General features: G+C 34.6%; 1 protein-coding gene and 1 long non-coding RNA gene across 2 annotated transcripts; both read right to left on the minus strand.

The window, feature by feature from the left end:
* Positions 1–656: 656 nt before the first annotated feature.
* Positions 657–12,461, minus strand: LOC18039428 (probable L-cysteine desulfhydrase, chloroplastic). Its single transcript, XM_006428261.2, has 2 exons — positions 11,056–12,461; positions 657–976 (listed from the first exon to the last, which is right to left on the minus strand). Exon 1 carries the CDS (start codon positions 12,434–12,436, stop codon positions 11,063–11,065), a length of 1,374 nt encoding a protein of 457 aa, XP_006428324.2. The 5' UTR covers positions 12,437–12,461; the 3' UTR covers positions 657–976; positions 11,056–11,062.
* Positions 12,462–17,452: 4,991 nt separating this feature from the next.
* On the minus strand, positions 17,453–18,557 carry LOC112097267. The gene is made up of 3 exons (XR_002904928.1): positions 18,361–18,557; positions 17,947–18,174; positions 17,453–17,573 (listed from the first exon to the last, which is right to left on the minus strand). It is a non-coding gene; the product is annotated as an uncharacterized LOC112097267 (long non-coding RNA).
* Positions 18,558–18,824: the final 267 nt, after the last annotated feature.

Here is an 18,824-nt window from a genome sequence, read left to right on the forward strand (position 1 = left end):
CCAACCTCAATTTGGTTTCATCATCTTCAAGCTAACAAAATGGACCATATCATTATCACATTGTACAAGTGAGTCTAAACTCTAAAAGCACTCATGTAGGATTTGACTTGAATTTCTTTGTTTTAAGATCTTACATACTATTTCTGTTTCTTCAAACAGTTTTATTTAACTAGTCATCTGAGTTTGAGTTTTAAGATGTAATGGGCTAAAAAATAAATTTAAACTTTTCCCACTCTTCATGTTAAAAGAAAAAATATAAAAATATAATAAAATTTTACTATTTATAATAAAGTTTTTTGAAAATTACTATTATCAATCTAATTTAATATGAATGAGTATTATGAGATTCAATTGATAAAATTAAGCGCTCAAACTAATTCTGTAATGGATAATAAGCAAAGTTATTTCATGCCTGTATTGACTAAATTTAGAGAAAACATGCTTCATGTTTAGCGTTGATTAAAGAACATATGAGCTAAACATAAAAATGTATCAAGAACTTTTTTCAAAAGGATATATTAAAAAATAATAATAAATCTTGACCGCACGTAAATGAAATTTACACTGGGATCAAAATCAAATTATTAAAAAAATATATTAAATAAGCTAAGATTAGGGAGAATCTTAATCCCAAGAGTTACATGCATAGAGTTCTTTTATTAATAATAATCACTTGCTTAGTTCTGCGACATTATCCCATTTTTTTGCCCTGAAAATGGAGATTTGTACATGTACAGGAATAGCTCTCATAGAGCCACAACAAACAAGCAAAAGAAAACTCTTTCTGCTCTTCTTATTTCCCTGATACAATACATTATAGTACTATATATGCATACATTTATACGCATTCTGGAGTTTGTTTCTCTACTTATTTAGGGGGCTCGTGGTACCGAAACCATGTCAAAGGAGGCCACTTATTCCTTCCAGGGAGAGACAAATTGCCCTTATTCGTACTAACGTGGAAGATTGCTAATGCCTGCCGTTCAAGTACAGGGAAGCAGATCAGTATATAGGTGAGAAACAACTTATGATAAAATAGATTCACGAGTACTGCAAAAGGTTGGATCACAGAATCATTATCTTCTTTCTTCAAGGAATCTGTAAGAAATTTGCTAAAAATTGTTTGACGATAGACCTGGAACTCTGAATGATAGAAAGTGCTCACAATTTTGCCAATAAAATCTTACTGACATAGAGTGCTCGCATCTGAAATAATAATTTACCCTCGTTATTGGTTCCAAATCAATGAAAGCAATAATATTGCTAATTGCTCATAAAATCTCTGATGGCCTGATCTTTGCACGGCCGGTCTTAGGGATTGACCGTGAGTAAATCTGATCAGTAAATGAAAAGATACCACTATATGTCTCAACTTGTGCAGGTTTTATGACAAGGGCTTCACTTTCCGCAGTATAAATGTGACTAACAGAATGCACAAGCACTATCGACAATAAATTTATATTAGATTTAGGCCCTGGGAAAACCCGTCCAACTTGAGCGGGTTTGAGCCTGGGACGAGTATGGAGCTTCAATAATTTTGTTAAATAAATTTTTAATTTAGCTATAAGTTAAAAAAAAACTTAAATTAAATTAAGACGATTATTATTATTAAATAAAAAAATTAATTGCTCCCTTGAATGGGCCTAGGCCGGTCACCTCTAAGCAAATATTTACATTTCTTTTTCTTTATTCCCTTTTCTCTTCTTATTATTTATTATTGTAAATTAAAATTATTTATTTTTTAGATATAAATTATGTTTATGCATTTTAATTTACGCAGAAGCTCAAGACTCATGTTTTATTAAAAAGCATGTTAATCTGGAATGGAACAAGGGATTTAACTCTTTCAATTAAAAAGGATTTTTTAATATAATTTATTTTTTTAATTTATAAATTAAAGCCCGAGCTTTTTACAAAAATCCTTAACAAGGCCCACTTAGAGTGGGCTTTAAATTTTTGGGCCCATATCCATGATTTTATGATGCGAACCGGACCTCAAGCCCGCTAGCCTGGACAGGGCCGGGCTTCTTTGCCAACCCTAGAGGGAAGAATATAAATCACTGAATTACATCATAGAACTAGCAAAGAATGAGGAAGCACAATGAACTTGCAAATACTTCCAAAGATAACCTACAACTATAGGCTGCATTCGGGAATATACTAGGTTCGTATTCTCTGATACGAAAGAAGAGGAAAGCGCAAATGCAACTAGGTTCTAACTAGGGGAAGACTTATATGTGGCTTGTTATACCAACAGTGCAAATCTAGTCCTCATTTGGGTTGACCATCAAAATATACATCATTGGTTTCCCGCCTATATATAGAGAATTACAAAAAAGGTTTATGAAAACTACGGAAGTTGTTTTGACAAAAACTGGCCTTTCAAAATTTATATTTAACTGTTTCTAAAAACATGCTGGTTAAAAACACTTTTAACTCCTGATTCATGCCCAAAAACGTCATCTCAACATATTAACGGCTAAACAAGCCAGCAAAGACCTTGTTTAAAAATAAACTTTCAGAAAATCAATAGAAACTTTTACTAAGTTCTTATTATTTTTGTAAAAAAAAAATTGATTTTCAAAAACTTTTCCTCCAAATTCTTTTCTCCTGATGATAAGAATGACCATCTTTTGTGAATATTTTAAATATAATTTATACTTTCGTTAACAAGGCTAGACTTCTTAACCTGCAAGCTAAATAAATAAAAACGAAATAAATTAAGCTACTTACTTGATCAACTTGCTAGTTACTATCTAAAAGATAAGAGACTTTATTGTTTTTTATTTTTGAGAGTACAAAGTATTTGACTCTACCCTTGCCCTTGTCTCAATTCATCTCACCACACTTTCTACTTGACTTTGAGTCCTATATATACAACTACAGACTTGTGACAATTATTGACATCATTTATGACTCTATTTACAAAGGACAAAAATTGAAAGTTACAATTTAAATGTGGTGAAAAGTCAATGATTAATTAAAAAGGGGAAAGTAAGAGACTGACCGGCTATTATTACTTTGTAGAGATTCACTATCGATAAATAGTGGTTGGCTACTATTTTCTATAGTGAATTACTATCGATAACAAAGGTCAAAAAGAAAAAGATGCCTCCACCGTTTTTCCCTTATCGGATAGTTAGTAAAGGAAGGTCATCTGTAAAAACACGTGACTCTTACTACTTTTAATTTTGACTAATATTTGCTGGCTATTTCTGACTAATTTACTTTTGTTGGTGCCTTCTATATGTCCATCATTTCGTCAACAACTTCGGCTATATCCTCATCTAGAGATTGATAACCCATAGCTTATAATCCATCTTTTGATGATGGCATGTCATTGATCTCAATTAGCGCCTCCAAATATTCTTCACGTTTCTTTGGATTATCAATTTTTATTTGTAGTGAAGGAATAAGTAGTTCCTCACGGACAAGATACTTTTGAGCTATAATTGTATAATGTTCTGCTTGGGCTATAATCTTGTCATGAGTATCTACCCATATATATAGGTTGTCATTTCATGGGTTCTTCGATATATGTCTTTTGCAAAGAAGCTGGGCTTGTAATGATAAAATTTTCTTCTAAACTTTTTTGCTCTTTCGCAGATAAAAATGACATGATATGCTGGTAGTATGACACCAGTTTTGGTTTTATTGGTTATTTGAGGTCTAGGTGGTATGAAACAAAACTTAATTATTAAAGGTGTTGGCTTTATAATGGATAAAGCTCTGTTTAGGGTTGGTGGAAAGAATTTAGATATGTCTAGGTTAAAAATATAAATAGTACGTATCATTCTAAAACTAAGGGTTCTGTACAAGATATCTTCACTGTATGATGTTTTGGCTAAGGAATAATCGAAGGAAATAGTAGGGAAATCATTTCTAAGTGAAGTAATGTTTCTTAATTCTAACCAACTAGGTCCGAATTCAAGTAAGAAGTTAAGTTGGCTATAGAATAACTGCTTGGCTAATGAAACAAAGTCTGCATATAGATTTTCTTTTTTTTTTTTCTTTTACAAATGTCTATTGTATCACCAAGAAAAGATGAGATTTGGTGGATTTTGGTTAACTGTCTAGGTAGGGTATGATAAAATAATTTGTCTAATGGTTGTTTCTGTAATTGGATTTTTTTCAATTTTTTGAGTTTTTTGGTGATCTAATAGTAGAATTGCTTTAGCACTTTCTAATGCAATTATTTTTTGTTTACATGCTTCTACCATATTGTCTAAATGATATCTAGTTTCATTAAGCTTTTTAACTGTGCGTGTCATGACCTCACAATGGTTGTAAAATTGTATTGATGATGGTGATGATGCTGATCAAATTTAAAATATTATTTATTTGTCTATTAGATGGCATTGATGCACTGTTTAAAGGATTAATTAAATGGCTAATATAATAATTTGGTCATATTGTCTGTCTAGCAAATTCTATAGTTTCATGAAATGTATAAAAGCCTTTATAGTATGAGTTTCTAATTTTCTCTTTTTCTCTCTGTTAATGAAGCTCTAAAGTTTTAAAATAGGAAGAAAACTTACATCTATTCATTTTAAAACTTAAGGAAGTATGCTTTGCACTTGCCTCTTGCAAGGATCCTGTGCATCAGAAAACTTTTGATAATTTCTTATCTGATTTGGTACCCTATTTTAAACTAAAGGAAAGTCTGTTTTGGGTTATATAACCCAAAATGAAAATGTTTTAAAAGTTTTCTATTCCTCATTTGAGTATATCGGCTGGAAACCAGAACTTGCGGGCTACTAGCCCTAAGGACAGATTTCGTTCTCTTATAGATCTGGTGTAAACAATGCCACGTACTTCTTATGGTATCAGAGCGTAATATGTTTTTCTACTAAAATGGTATGATATAAGTTTGCTTCTAATTCTTTTCCACATAGAGTTTTCAAAGACAGAGAAAATTTCCTACTTTCAAAGACAGAGAGAATTTCCTACTCATGGCATCAACTTCTTCCAACGAAGCTTCTACTTCTGTCATCACTCCAGTTTCCCTTTCTTCCACCCTTTCTCTACCCAAATCTTGCTCTAAGCACACTGCTAGTAAGATCAAAAATTTAGTTGAATATTCCTATATCCCTGAATCTGCTCAGATCAATGAATCATATTTTCCTCTTCTTAGCCCTTGTCATCTCTATAAACTTCCATACTCTTTTACTCGCAGTATTCGCACTCTTGTTTCCACCAAAAGACCACATCCAAAAGAATATATCCAGTCTCCAGATTGGATCAGTGTTCCCTTCGGGCTACCACAGCTGAATAATATGTCACTCTGAAAATTCCCCCAGAGTTGATTTCCAACTGGAAAAGAAAAGGTTATACTCATCTCCATATCAGAGGAGTCAGACTAATCCCAACTTTACATGGTAGGAAAGGACTGCAGCCAGACTTGCTATGTTGGATACTAGGTTCACATATTACCAAGATGTTGTTATTGGTACTGTCTTAACCACTCTTCATGCTGGAAGTGTTTTACTCACTTTCTATCCAAATTTCAACATTTCTCTTCAAGACCCTAATCTTTCCACTGCCTTGCAAGTCCAAGTGCAAATTCAAAGTGCAGCGCAAATCTCTTCTGCCAAAATCACAACTCTTCACCATCAATTGGTCTATAGGCTTCAGAACCATGCCTTAGATCTTCCCACACCTGAACACCACTATGACGCCCTTATGGTGTTAGCAGAATCAGACCAGATACCTACCATCATCCAAATTCCAAGACAGATCTCTCGACATGAACTCATAAAACTCATGCCCTTAGAATGGATTTCCAATTATGAAAAGTTCCACACCAATACTTCTCATATCCAAACTACATAGAGTATGTTTGAGAGAAGATATGATGGAACTGTCCGAATGACATTTCGGCCTCCACCAACAACACCAGAGGAGCCTCCATGGCTCTCATTCACTTATTCTGCAATGGTTACCGTTGTTCAGACAGCTCAAGAAACGCTGCCAATTACAGGATTCAATTTAGAAGGATATCTTGTCTACCCTGCCAAACTTCATGGCCATTTTCTCTGGGCTACCCCGGGATCAGGAAATTGTGACCCAGATTGTCCATGTTGGGATTATTGGGAGGAAGATGATATTGACTAACAACGGAGAAGAAAACCAAAAAAGAAAAAACCTAAAACTCCGTGTTCACACCACCAATCTAAACCACCTCATAATCCTCCACCACCACCAGCTCTTTTACCCATCTATCAAAAAGAACTTAAATGGATTACAAAAAATTGCAAAACTGAAATCCTATCCAATATTCAGCATTCCACACCACCCATACAACCTATGGCTTCTATGATGTTCTCATCCACCTTACAGGATTATTCCTCCACTTTTCATGTTCTAGAAACTCATACTGATCCACAACGAAAAGTCATAACCAAACTCTTTATTCCTTCAGCCATAACTCCCACAGGCCACTTAGAAGACCCAAAACCTTTTGAAGCTGTTCTCAACTGGCAAACACAAAATGCCAGAGCTCAAAATGAAACCTTGGTTGATATCCATAAAAAGGTTAATCATATCAGTTTACGAACCGATTATATTGAGTCTAAAATGGATTTGATCACTTCCCAGATGTAGCAAATTTACCAAAATCTTCAATCTAGAATCTCTCAATTAGATTCGGAACTAAGAGCCATGCTGAGCCATAGCTACTATGGCCTAAAATTTGTTCAAAAAGAAAAGGAAATATGAAAGCTGAGAACAGAACTCGAACAGATAGAGTTGGAAAGGCAAAGGCCAATCTTATTTACCACCTCTCCACCGTTACCTACTATCAGCCCAGCCTCCATCCTTTTGCACCTATACTTTCTCCAATCAAGCCCCAAGACCCGTCCAAATTATTTGGTATGACACATACTTTGTTTAGAAATATCCTATGCCAAAACCATCTAGAATCACCTCTCATCCTCGTTCACGACCCGATAAACAACCTTTCCATCCACCTTTGACCATCACAGAACCGCATCCACCTATCTATACCTAACTTCCTCCTCAACCAACACCAACTCAGGCCAAAGATAAATCACCCATGCAACAATATAGTGCACAAATAATCCCAGACCCATCCGATACAGACCAAACTTCTGATTCAAATCCAGCCGTTTCAGCCGATTCATCTGAATCTGAAATAGACTCTTCCCTCGACTCTTCTATCTCCTCTAGTGATTCTGAAAAATCTTATGCTGATATTACTAGAATCCTTATGGCCCAACCTGAAGACACTAAGCCTGCTTAATCCTCAAAAACTGACCCATTCTTTGAAATACCCTCAGATATTGAGGAAGATCAACCCGAAGCATCCTCAGCTCCAAACCGGCCTGCTCAATCCCAAAATGATCATAAACCTTCAAATGGTCTCTGGTTCACTTTTGATGATATCCCTGCAGTTAAATGGAGAGATCGATTATCCGAAATGGCTGCTTGGACAGATCCCCAAATGTTGAGAGCAAATGCTACTACAACATCCGTCCTTAAAGAACTTGCTACCCGTTTTATCGGATCTTTAAGAGATTGGTTTGATACTTTAGGAGAGTACCGACAATTACAGTTTGTGCAACTACCTAATGTCTCAACTGCTCTTACTATCATTCACGAACAATTAATCGAAAAATCAGCAGCAACCCTAAACATAGCTTTATCCATTATAAAGCTAGCACCTTTAATAATTAATTTTTGTTCCATACCATCTAGATCTCAAATAACCAATAAAACCAAAACTGGTGTCATACTACTAGCATATCATGTCATTTTTATCTGCGAAAGAGCAAAGAAGTTCAAAAGAAGATTTTATCATGCCAAGCTTAGCTTCTCCGCAAAAGACATATACCGGAGAACCCATGAAATGGCAGCCTTCTGTGGATAGGTGGATACTCATGAGAGGATTATAGCCCAAGCATAACATTATACAATTATAGCTCAAAAGCATCTTGTCCGTGAGGAACTACTTATTCCTCCATTACAAATAAAAATTGATAATCCAAAGAAACGTGAAGAATATTTGGAGGCACTAATTGAAATCAATGACATGCCATCGTCAGGAGATGGATTAGAAGCTATGAGTCATTGATCTGTGGATGAGGATATAGCCGAATCTGTTGACAAAATGATAGATAGTAGGGGTGGGCATGTTTTAACCGAACCAATCCAAACCGATCCAAACCGACCATTTGGATCGGTTTGGATCGGTTTCATTAGTAAAAACACTGGTTTCAGTTTATTAGATTGCAAACCGACATCACTCGGTTTGAATTTTGGTTTGGAAGGATTCCAAATGGATTCAAACCGATCCAATCCAAAATTTAAAAAGTTTTAAGATATATGATGTGTCAATTTAGTATTGAATTATTAACAAAGGAAATGTATACTTTCATACACAATAGCATACCTCTTACTATAAAAACAAAAACACAAACCTAATTTTCCAACACTCACAGCTGCCTCCGCCTCCACCTCCAGTGCTTCCTAATTCCTATCATTCTCAACTCTCTCAATCTCAATCGCTCATTCTCAAGTCTCCTGAGGTATGCTTTGATTTTATTTTTCTTGCTAAGATTTTATTTCATTTTAGTCAAAAGTTAAAATGGATTTTGGAATAATTGATGATAATTTATTTGATTAATTAATTCCATAACTAATTTTTTCATCTTTATTAATTATAGAAGCTCTCACCTCCTGTCGTTCCCAACTCTCTCAATCTCAATTGCTTATTCTCAAGTCTCATTGTAATAATTTCACAAATCGAAACCTGAGCCCTGAGGCATGTTTTGGTTTTATTTTTCTTGCTACGGTTTTATTTCATTTTAGTGAAAGCTAAAATGGATTTTGGTATAATTGATGATAATTTATTTGATTATTTTTCTAACTAATTATATTTGTCATTTTATGCAGATTTTGACAAATGAAAAGCAATTGGGCCATAAGTTTTGACGACAAGATGCACAATATTTTGATTGTCAAATGTTGTTCAAGTTTATTTTAATTTTGTGAGTTTGTTTTGATTGAACATGGGGAGAACTTCTTTATTAGAATGTATTCTGTTGTCAACGAATTTTGTGAGTTCGTTTTGATTGAACATGGGGAGAATTTCTTTATTAGAATGTATTCTGTTGTGAACAAATATAAAAACAGTATCAATTTGGATGACAGACACAAAAAATAACAAATAATTTAAATGCAACAATATAAAAGAAGTGGACATTTTGCTAATAAGCTCAAACCGAAGATCCAAACTGATCCAGTCGATTTGGATTGGTTCGGTTTACAAAAACTTTATGTCCATATCAAACCGATAAGTTTGGATCAGTTTGATAATATGTCTCAAACCGATCCAAACTGAATTTGCCCACCCCTAATGGATAGATAGGAGGCACCAACAAAAATAAATTAGTCAGAGATAGCCAGCTAACATTAGTCAAAAGTAAAAGTTGTGAGAGTCACGTGTTTTCACTGATGACTTTCCTTTACTTATTCCTTCACTACAAATAAAAATTGATAATCCAAAGAAACGTGAAGAATATTTGGAGGTGCTAATCGAGATCAATGACATGCCATCATAAGGAGATGGATTCGAAGCTATGAGTCATCAATCTCTGGATAAGGATATAGCCAAAGCTATTGACAAAATGATGGACAGATAGGAGACACCAACAAAAATAAATTAGTCAGAAATAACCAGCTAACATTGCTAACTACCCGGTAAGGGAAAAACTGTTTAGGCATCTTTTTCTTTTTGTCTTTTGTTTTCTATAGTAATTCAGCATAGAAAATAGTAGCTAGCCACTATTTATTGATACTGAATCTCTACAAAGTAATAATAGCCAGTCAGTCTTTTACTTTTCACCTTTTTAATTAATTATTGGCTTTTCGCCACATTTAAATTGTAACTTTAAATTTTTGTCGTTTGTACATAGAGTCATAAATTATGTCAATAATTGTCACAAGTCCTTAGTTGGATATATAGGACTCAAAGTCAAGTATAAAGTGTGGTGAGACGAAGTGAGACAAGGGCAATGGTAGAGTCAAATACTTTGTACTCTAAAAAAAAAAATCAATAAAAGTCTCTTATCCTTTAGATAGCAACTAGCAAGTTTATCAAGTAAGTAGTTTAATTTCTTTTGTTTTTATTTATTTAGCTTTCGGGTTAAAAAGTCTAGCCTTGTTAACAAAAGTATAAATTATATTTAAAACATTCACAAAAGGCGGTCTTTGTTATCATCAGGAGAAAAGAATGTGGAGGAAAAGTTTTTGAAAATCAAGGTTTTTGTTTTTTGACAAAAATAATAAGAACCTAGCAAAAGTTTTTGCAAATTTTCTGAAAGCTTCTTTTTAAACACAGTCTCTGTTGGCCCGTTTAGCCGTTAATGTGTTGAAACAACATTTTTGGGCGTAAGTCAAGAATTAAAAGTGTTTTTACTAGCATGTTTTCAAAAGTATTTAAAAATAAATTTTGAAAGGCCAATTTTTGCCAAAATAGGTTTTGCATTTTTCATAAATCTTTTTGGGAATTCTCTATATACAGGAGGGAAACTAACGATGTATATTCTGATGGTTAACCTGAATGAGGATTAGATCAGTTTGCATTGCTGGTATAACAAACCACATACAAGCCTAAGAAGAAATAAGTTAAATTTGCCACTAGCATTTTTTAACTTAATCATTGACCTTTGTGAATGCTAAGAAGTCTGTAGCATAGTCATATATAACTCAAACCTCTCCTTTCCCTATATTAGGTAGAAACAGTACTCTACAAAGTGTGTGGATGCCAACTAGTTAAACTCGGTAAGATTGCTTGGGTTGTTATAAGAACTCTTAAGGTTTGAACCCTTTTCACATGGTGAGAAGGGGATTTTGTTGCCAGTCACGCTATCCTAAAAAATAATGACTCCTCATAGTTTTAACATTTATCATAGGTTGCGGCCTCATGGTTGAAGGTACCCAAGAGAAAAGAATTACCAAGAAACAACAGGCATACAAAAATATATCCAAGATAAAATACCTAACAGTGGTACAATCATTGAATCTAAAACATACCTCTTTGCTATGAGAGAAGTGCACAAGTGAACTTATCATTAACAAGTTGGTTAACTGCATCTCTGAACTTGTAGTAATCATCTCGTTTGTTGTAAACATGATGAGAAATTCGAGCATATCCTGTAATAGGGTTAACCATCCCATCACCCGGTTCCCTATAATAGATACGTACGTCAACAGAAAAATTATTCCTCAAGTGGGTACTCAACTTTAAAGCAATAGGATCACTAGAAATGCCCAAACTAGCAGGCAACCCAACCATGATCATGCTTGAACACATCTCCGGAGGAGACCCAAGATGGGTTCCCCATGCTTTTGCCAACATTTTCCCCATCTCAACAACAGCTTTGTGATTCCTCTTCTTGATTCCTTCAATTCCCCCTTCAAATCTGTTAACAAACTCCAAAGCTTGAGGAATAACCAATTGGGCACTATAATCCCTAGTTCCAATCCAAGCACTCTCTATGGGCAACCCATTTCCATACTCATGAGACACCACAGGGTGATGCAAATCATTAACTTCACTTGATTTCCTACAATAAAAAATCGCTGCCGCAGGTGGGCAAAAGAACCACTTGTTCAAAGTACTAGTATAAAAATCAGCCCCCATTTCTTTCACGTCAAAATCAACACACCCAATCCCATGTGCACCATCAACAAATACTTTATCGACACCCTCTTCCCGACAAACCTTGATCAATTCTTTGACAGGAATCAGAACACTAGGAATAGATGTCACGTGATCAATCATAGCCAATCTGACTTTCCTACCATTGGTTTTCCCTCTTTCTAAAGCTTTCCGAAATTCACTGACAATCTCACTAACAGAATTAATAGGAAATGGTAACTGAACTTCAATAACATGCCCGCCTGCACGTGTAATATAAGCTTCCAGAGATTTTTTCACAGCGCCATAAGCATATTGAAGCGCAACAGCAGCATCACCTTTGTTAAACTTCCCTTGTAAAAATTCCCAAGCAACACTCTGCAACACAATGGCTATAGCAGTCGTGGCATTATCAACAATTGATATTTCATCAATATGGTCAGCATTGACCAATTCTTTGATCGCAAGTCTAGACTTGAAAATCCCATCTTTCAGCCTATTGAAGTAAAAGTCATCAGGTTGTTTGAGGAACTCAAGTTGCCACTTCTGCTGAGCTGACAAAACACTCTTGGGGCAACAACCAAAGCTTCCATTATTGATTCTAGCTTTGTTTTGGGCATGGTGTGAGAATTCAGATAGGAGTTCGGTGTCTGAAATTAAAGTTGGTGAAAGTTCAGGCTTTTCGGGCAAGTGGGTATTGCATATTTCAGTATCAGCTCCATTAGTATCCATGTTGTGGTTGCTGTGATTATAAGAAGGACGTGGAAGAAACATGGGCTTTTGATATAGGTTGCAATTTATAAATGAGGGATTACAAAAATCAATCAAAACTATACTACTATTTAAATATGCAAATCAATGATAATCTAGATACACGTAACCTGTCCATAAATCATCTGGGATATCCTTAGATATATTCTTCTACTATCTCATAGTCTAAATATATTTATCAGTCACTAATTTTGAAAAGATATCCAATTATGTAATTGGAAGGGAAAATTTGAGTCTCACAGGCGTTGGAACTTAAATTTGTGCCTTGAAATCGAGAGCACAAATTTATTACTATCGTGACAAAGGCTCAATGACTAACGACTAATTAACATATTTGGTTAATTTTTGGGATAGCACTAAAGATTTAAAGTTCAAACCTTACTTAAATGATAAAAAGCATATTGGATTTGTCATCAAGCAATATTGTAATTATTAACTTTTTTAGTAAAAACACTAAAAAGTAATAATAAAAAGTCTAAATTGAGAGATTAGAAGCGGCTTTCTTAGAACGCAGATCTTGAATTCAAACTTTATTAGGTGCATAAATTAAATAAAAAAAGTACATCAATATATGTGTGAGTTAATAATAACAAAAAGATAATAATTTTTTTTAAATATAGTCATATATGATGTCATAAAATCCTTATATAGTATACAGGCGGATAATGTTTTCTCAAATATAGTTATATCTGGTGTCCTAAAAACCATATATAATATATAAGCGAGAAATATCTAAGGACAAAAATTCTCATTTACGACCTAAAATCCATATATAATATAAGAGCGAATAATATTTTATTTTTCAAATATAGTCATATCTAGTGTCCTAAAAACCATATATAATATATAAGTGAGATCTATCCAAGGACAAAAATTGTTGTACACGTCCTAAAAGCCATATATAATATGAGTGATAATAGTTTTTTAAATATAGTCATATCTGGTGTCCTAAAAACCGTATATAATATATGAGCGAGAGATATCCATGGAAATAAACTATGGTACACAACCTAAAATACATATATAATATAGGAGCGAATAATTTTTTTTTCAAATATAGGCATACTTGATATTTTAAAAACCATATATAATATATGAGGGACAGATGTCCAAGTACAAAAATAGTCGTAAATGGCATAAAAACCATATATAATGACATGAGCGTCCCGGATCCATCTGTTATACCTGAGGCGAATCATGTGATCTAACATCTAAAACTCATAACATAAACTTAATTTATCAAACATATAAAACTGGCCTCGAGCCTCTACTATAAACATATAATACAATATGTGCCCATCCAAAGGAACTTGCACACTTCTTATGTCACTATATATATACGTGCTCAAAATGCAAGTCATGCAACAATATGTGTCGTGGCCCAACCTCCAAATGATTAGAAACTTAACTACACAAAATCCTGTGAAACTTGGGAGAAATGGGGTAAATAGAAAATTAGTGAGCTTGTGTCTTAGTGTATATGTGTGTGTGTGTGTGTGTGTGTGAGTAAAGCATGTATTAGTGCTTATACAGAATCATATGACATATCTCCACATTGAACATAATGCATAAGCAAACATGAAATATCATATGTACATACTTGACAAACTGCACCAAAGAGTAACTAGGGGAATATTATACTCGCTGGGATCATTATCGCACTAGCAAAGCAGAGGAAAAACCTGTCAATACCTAACGAAATTTAACTACATCATACGTATAGAGTAATCTAAATCTTAATACGCATGTGCAGAGTTTATGGGGAAGGGTACACATATGATGACTCGCAATCATATCTCATGGCTCAATCAATGATATAATGTGCATACATATAATCATAACATAATACTAATTCATACTATCAAGTATAAATGCTTTACAACATACATAATAGTAATAATAGTATCTACTCATAGATCTTTTTTCACTCTAGGGTTCATAGGGCTCCTGTGGATTCAAAAATGAACAATTAGATGATGCATATAATGAAACCTGTAACATAATTACTTAAATTTCATAAATTTATTACCCACTAATTCATTGGATATAAATCTAATTTCCTATAACTTTTACACTTTCGCTTTCCTTTTCCATTTCTTTCTCACTCTCGGTTTTCAATTTTTATTTTGTTTTATTTCTTTTCTTTCCATTTTCTTCTCTTCTTGCTTTTTCTCTTAGTTTCTTTCTTCGCTTTTCTATTTCTCTTCCTTTTTCCTTTTGTTTGCTCTCGACTTTGGATTCTCCAAATTAAGACAAATGAAGCAGCTTCAAATTTATTTCGACTTTATGTACCGCACAGAATGATGCAACTAGGAGGACGTAAACAGGGGGTGGCCAAGTGAATGAAGCAGGCAGGTGTGTAATCGGTGAAGCAAGCATGTGAATTTGATGAAGCATGCAGGTGACATGATGAAGTATGCATGTGTTGCTTAAATAAAACAAGCAGCCCACTGCTTTTTAACTACTAAGTCATGGGTAGCTTCTTAAGTCACGTGCAGGTGAATTACTTATAATATATGAACGGACAATGTTTTTTTTTTTTCAATATAGTCATATTTGGTGTCTTAAAAGCTATCTATAATTAATGAGCGGATACACACACACACACACACACATATATATATATATATATATATATGTATGTATATATTTCTTTAATGTGGTCATATCTAGTGCCCTAAAAAGTGTATATCATATATGAGCAATAGATATCCAAAGAAATAAATTCTCGTACACGACCTAAAATCCATATATAATATATGAGCGGATAATGTTTTTTTAAAATATAGTCATATCGGGTGTTCAAAAAACCATATATATATAATATATGAGCGAGAGATATCCAAGAGAATAAATTCTTGTACATGACCTAAAACCCATATATAATATATGAGCGGATAATGTTTTTTCAAATATAGTCATATATAGCGTCCTAAAAACCATATATAATATAAGAGAGAGATATTTATATATGGTTTTTAGGACGCCATATATGACTATATTAGAGAGAATATCCGTTTGTGGACAAAGTGACACTGCACAAACCTACTCCTGCGCATCTAGTGGTAATAAGGTCACTGCTCAATAAAGCGTAAGGAGTATTAATAGAGCATTTAGGAAAGCAACGTGCAACGTCCATGTGCTAGCTAATCACAACTTTCCCCTAACATAAGCAGCTTTATTCTGAGGTTCACATCCAGGAATACAGAGGCGAACAAACAGCGCGGTGGTTGAGCTCACAGAAACAGCACCGCAGGCTGCCCATCGAGGACTTGTACGAACAGTAACTCTAGGACCTGCTAGGGCATAGAGTCGTAAATATTTTCTGTTTGCATTAGATTGAGTGTATGCAAATTTTGAAACCACTGAAAAGGACAAAAGAAAGTCATTTTGCTGTTTCAATTTAATTACAGGGGATAAAATTGCAGAAAAAGGCAAAAAGATGAAAAGTAACGGATGCATTTTAACATAAGACAAACTTAGGGAAGGAAGGAAGTCAGTCGTTTCTTGTTACATTTACAGTTACAAAAACTAAAATAAGCGTGCTTATACACAGAGAGCCTTCTTAATGATGATTAGCAACATTTACAATCACATTAATTTGACAGCAAACTGATGCTTATACAAACAACAATTGTTCTTCTTCATCCATGATACATTCTATTTAGAAAAACAAAAAGCTTAAAACAGTAGGATAATGCCTGGCCACTTATTAATACAGTAGCGATATGCTCACAAAAACGAGCACAAAGGTTTGCACAAAACGGTGTGTTTTGTGCAACCTTTAAAAGACTCCCCATAATTTCACAAGACACGCGCACCAAACAAGACACACGCACGTTACATTTCATTCTCCCTTCACTGCAACAGCTCGGTTTTCATTCTAAAAGGCTCCTTTCATTGCAACAAAAATGCAGCAGCTTTGTTCTCCACGCAGCAACAGCTTCATTCTCGGTTGTCCTCACTCTCTCAGCTCGGTTTTCTCTCATTCTTGGTGGCTTCATTCTCCCTCACTCTCTCGGCATCGATCTCCCTCAATCTCTCGATCTCAACAGTATTATTTTACCCCATTTCGTGTACTTCACCTAACCTAACGTGGAACCTTAATTTTTGTTATATTTGCCGAATTTTGTGAGCCTTTGAGCAATTAGGTTATGTTTAGTTCTTGATTTGTTCTATTTAAATTTTACAGAGCATATATTGCAATTTCCGATTAATGTTGATTGTGTTGTTCAATTTATTGCTTTAATTTATAATTAATTGAAGATTAATTATTTTGCCCCATTTCGGGTACTTCACCTAGCCTAACGTGGAACCTTAATTTTTGTCATATTTGCCGAATTTTGTGAGCCTTTGAGTAATTACGTTCTGTTTAGTTCTTCATGGTTTTGCAGCTGAAAATGCTTTGGTTGGGAATGGGGAAATGTTCAGCTTTTTGTGGCATTGAAGCCGTGATTTTGGCTTTTAAATATGTTTTTTTTCCAACAGAAAATGGTTTGGTTGGGAAGGGGGAAATGTTCAGCTTACTGTGGCATTGCAGCCGTGATTTTGGCGTGCATATGTTTATTTCCAGCTGAAAATGGTTTGGTTGGGAAGAGGGAAATGTTCAGCTTTCTGTGACATTGAAGCCGTGATTTTAGCATGCATATGTTTATTTGCAGCTGAAAATGGTTTGGTTGAGGTTCCCTGTCCATTGAAATTAGTTCAAACTTTTCCTTGTGAACAGAAAGCTATATACAATTTAATGCAAAGTTGCAAATAACAAAAAATAATATTTCAACCATAAACGTAATTTTCATTGCAAATAAGAGAAGTTAATACATTAGTTGAATGTACAATTAAATACAATACATATTAAAATACATATAATTATTTGTGGACATATTTTACAATAATCTCGCTAATATTTCGATCTTCCACCCCTCGACACACAGTATATTCACTGTTCTTCCGATCGTCGTCCCATTCAAATGCCCCACACCCTTTGCACTTCCAAAACTTACGATTCGAATTCTCTCTTGTGCGCGAAGTTCGTAAGATCTTATCATTGCAGCACTTTTCACAAGTTTTTATGTGTGGATTTGGAACTTCACTCATGCTAGAGGACATTGTGATAGAAATATCCAACCAATTTAAGCAACTGACAAGGAGAAAAAAAAAAAGCCGTATTAGTTAGTGAGCATTAAGCAACTGGACAGGGAAAACAATATAGGACACACCGGCTACTAATCAATTCCATAAGAAAAAACAGCCACAACAATGTCTCTCAAGGTTTTTGTCGACTATCTCCTGCAAACTTAATATCTATCTAATAATGTTTGTCAATCACATCTGAATATTTTTTATTTGCTGAACTAATGACAAACAATATCACCGCCTCACATTGTTCAAATAATTTGCAACATCACTTGCATGAATCTGTTTTTTAAGCTCAAGTTTACATTATTTAGACTAGTGAATAGCATGAAAAAAGCAAGATAGTAGCTCAAGTTTACACAAATCTATTGTTTTACCTTCCTTTCACATTGAATTCTGAGTCGAGGAGAAGAAATCCATTTCCCTCAGCATTTCCATCCTTATCTCCAAGGCATGACACCAGGATATCACCAGAAGCAAGGCAATGAGCCGTGTGAGGATAAGATAATCATGTCTTCCGTACAAAATCTGCAGGCTCAACAACTTTATGCAAAGAGGGAGCCCTTGGATTCTTTTTTCTGTCAACTACGTATATACGACCAGATCTGAAAGTAACAACGATAATTTATTTAAATTCTTTTTCAATTCGTTCAAAATCCAAAGCTAATATCAATACAACCCAAAATCACTATACCCTCAACAATAACCATTCAAAATCCAAGTGGCCGAAATGGGGCAAAATAATAAATTTTCAATTAATTACAAATTAAACCAATGAATTGAACACCGACCTTAACAATGTTAAGCAGATTATGTTGGGGGAGAGAGAGCAATGCAACTGAGATCGAGAGAATGTGGGAGAACGGAGCCAAGAGAGTGAGGGAGAGTGAGGCAGCGAGATGCTTCAAGCGAGAGACAGAGAGAGTTGTCACTGTTGCGGCGTGGTGAGGGAGAAAGAAGTTGAGACCGACCTTACATGGAGACAGGAGAGAGAGACCGGAAAATATTGTTGTGGTAAGGGAGAAATGAGGGAGACGCGAGTGAGATCTCTGCTGGAATTTCAGGCATGCGTGTGCGTGGTGTTGCTTGCACGTACGAATTGGGTTTTATATTTTGCACAAAACAGTTCGTTTTGTGCAAAGCTTTGTGCACTCATTTGTAAGAACATCATTTTCCCTTATTAATATATTGAATCCTTGTGGCATTGGCATACACTTCACTATTTTGTCAAAGCAGAGATGATATCATGTTCTCT

This window comes from Citrus clementina, unplaced genomic scaffold, assembly GCF_000493195.1.
Source record: "Citrus clementina cultivar Clemenules unplaced genomic scaffold, Citrus_clementina_v1.0 scaffold_6, whole genome shotgun sequence".
NCBI lineage: Eukaryota > Viridiplantae > Streptophyta > Magnoliopsida > Sapindales > Rutaceae > Citrus > Citrus x clementina.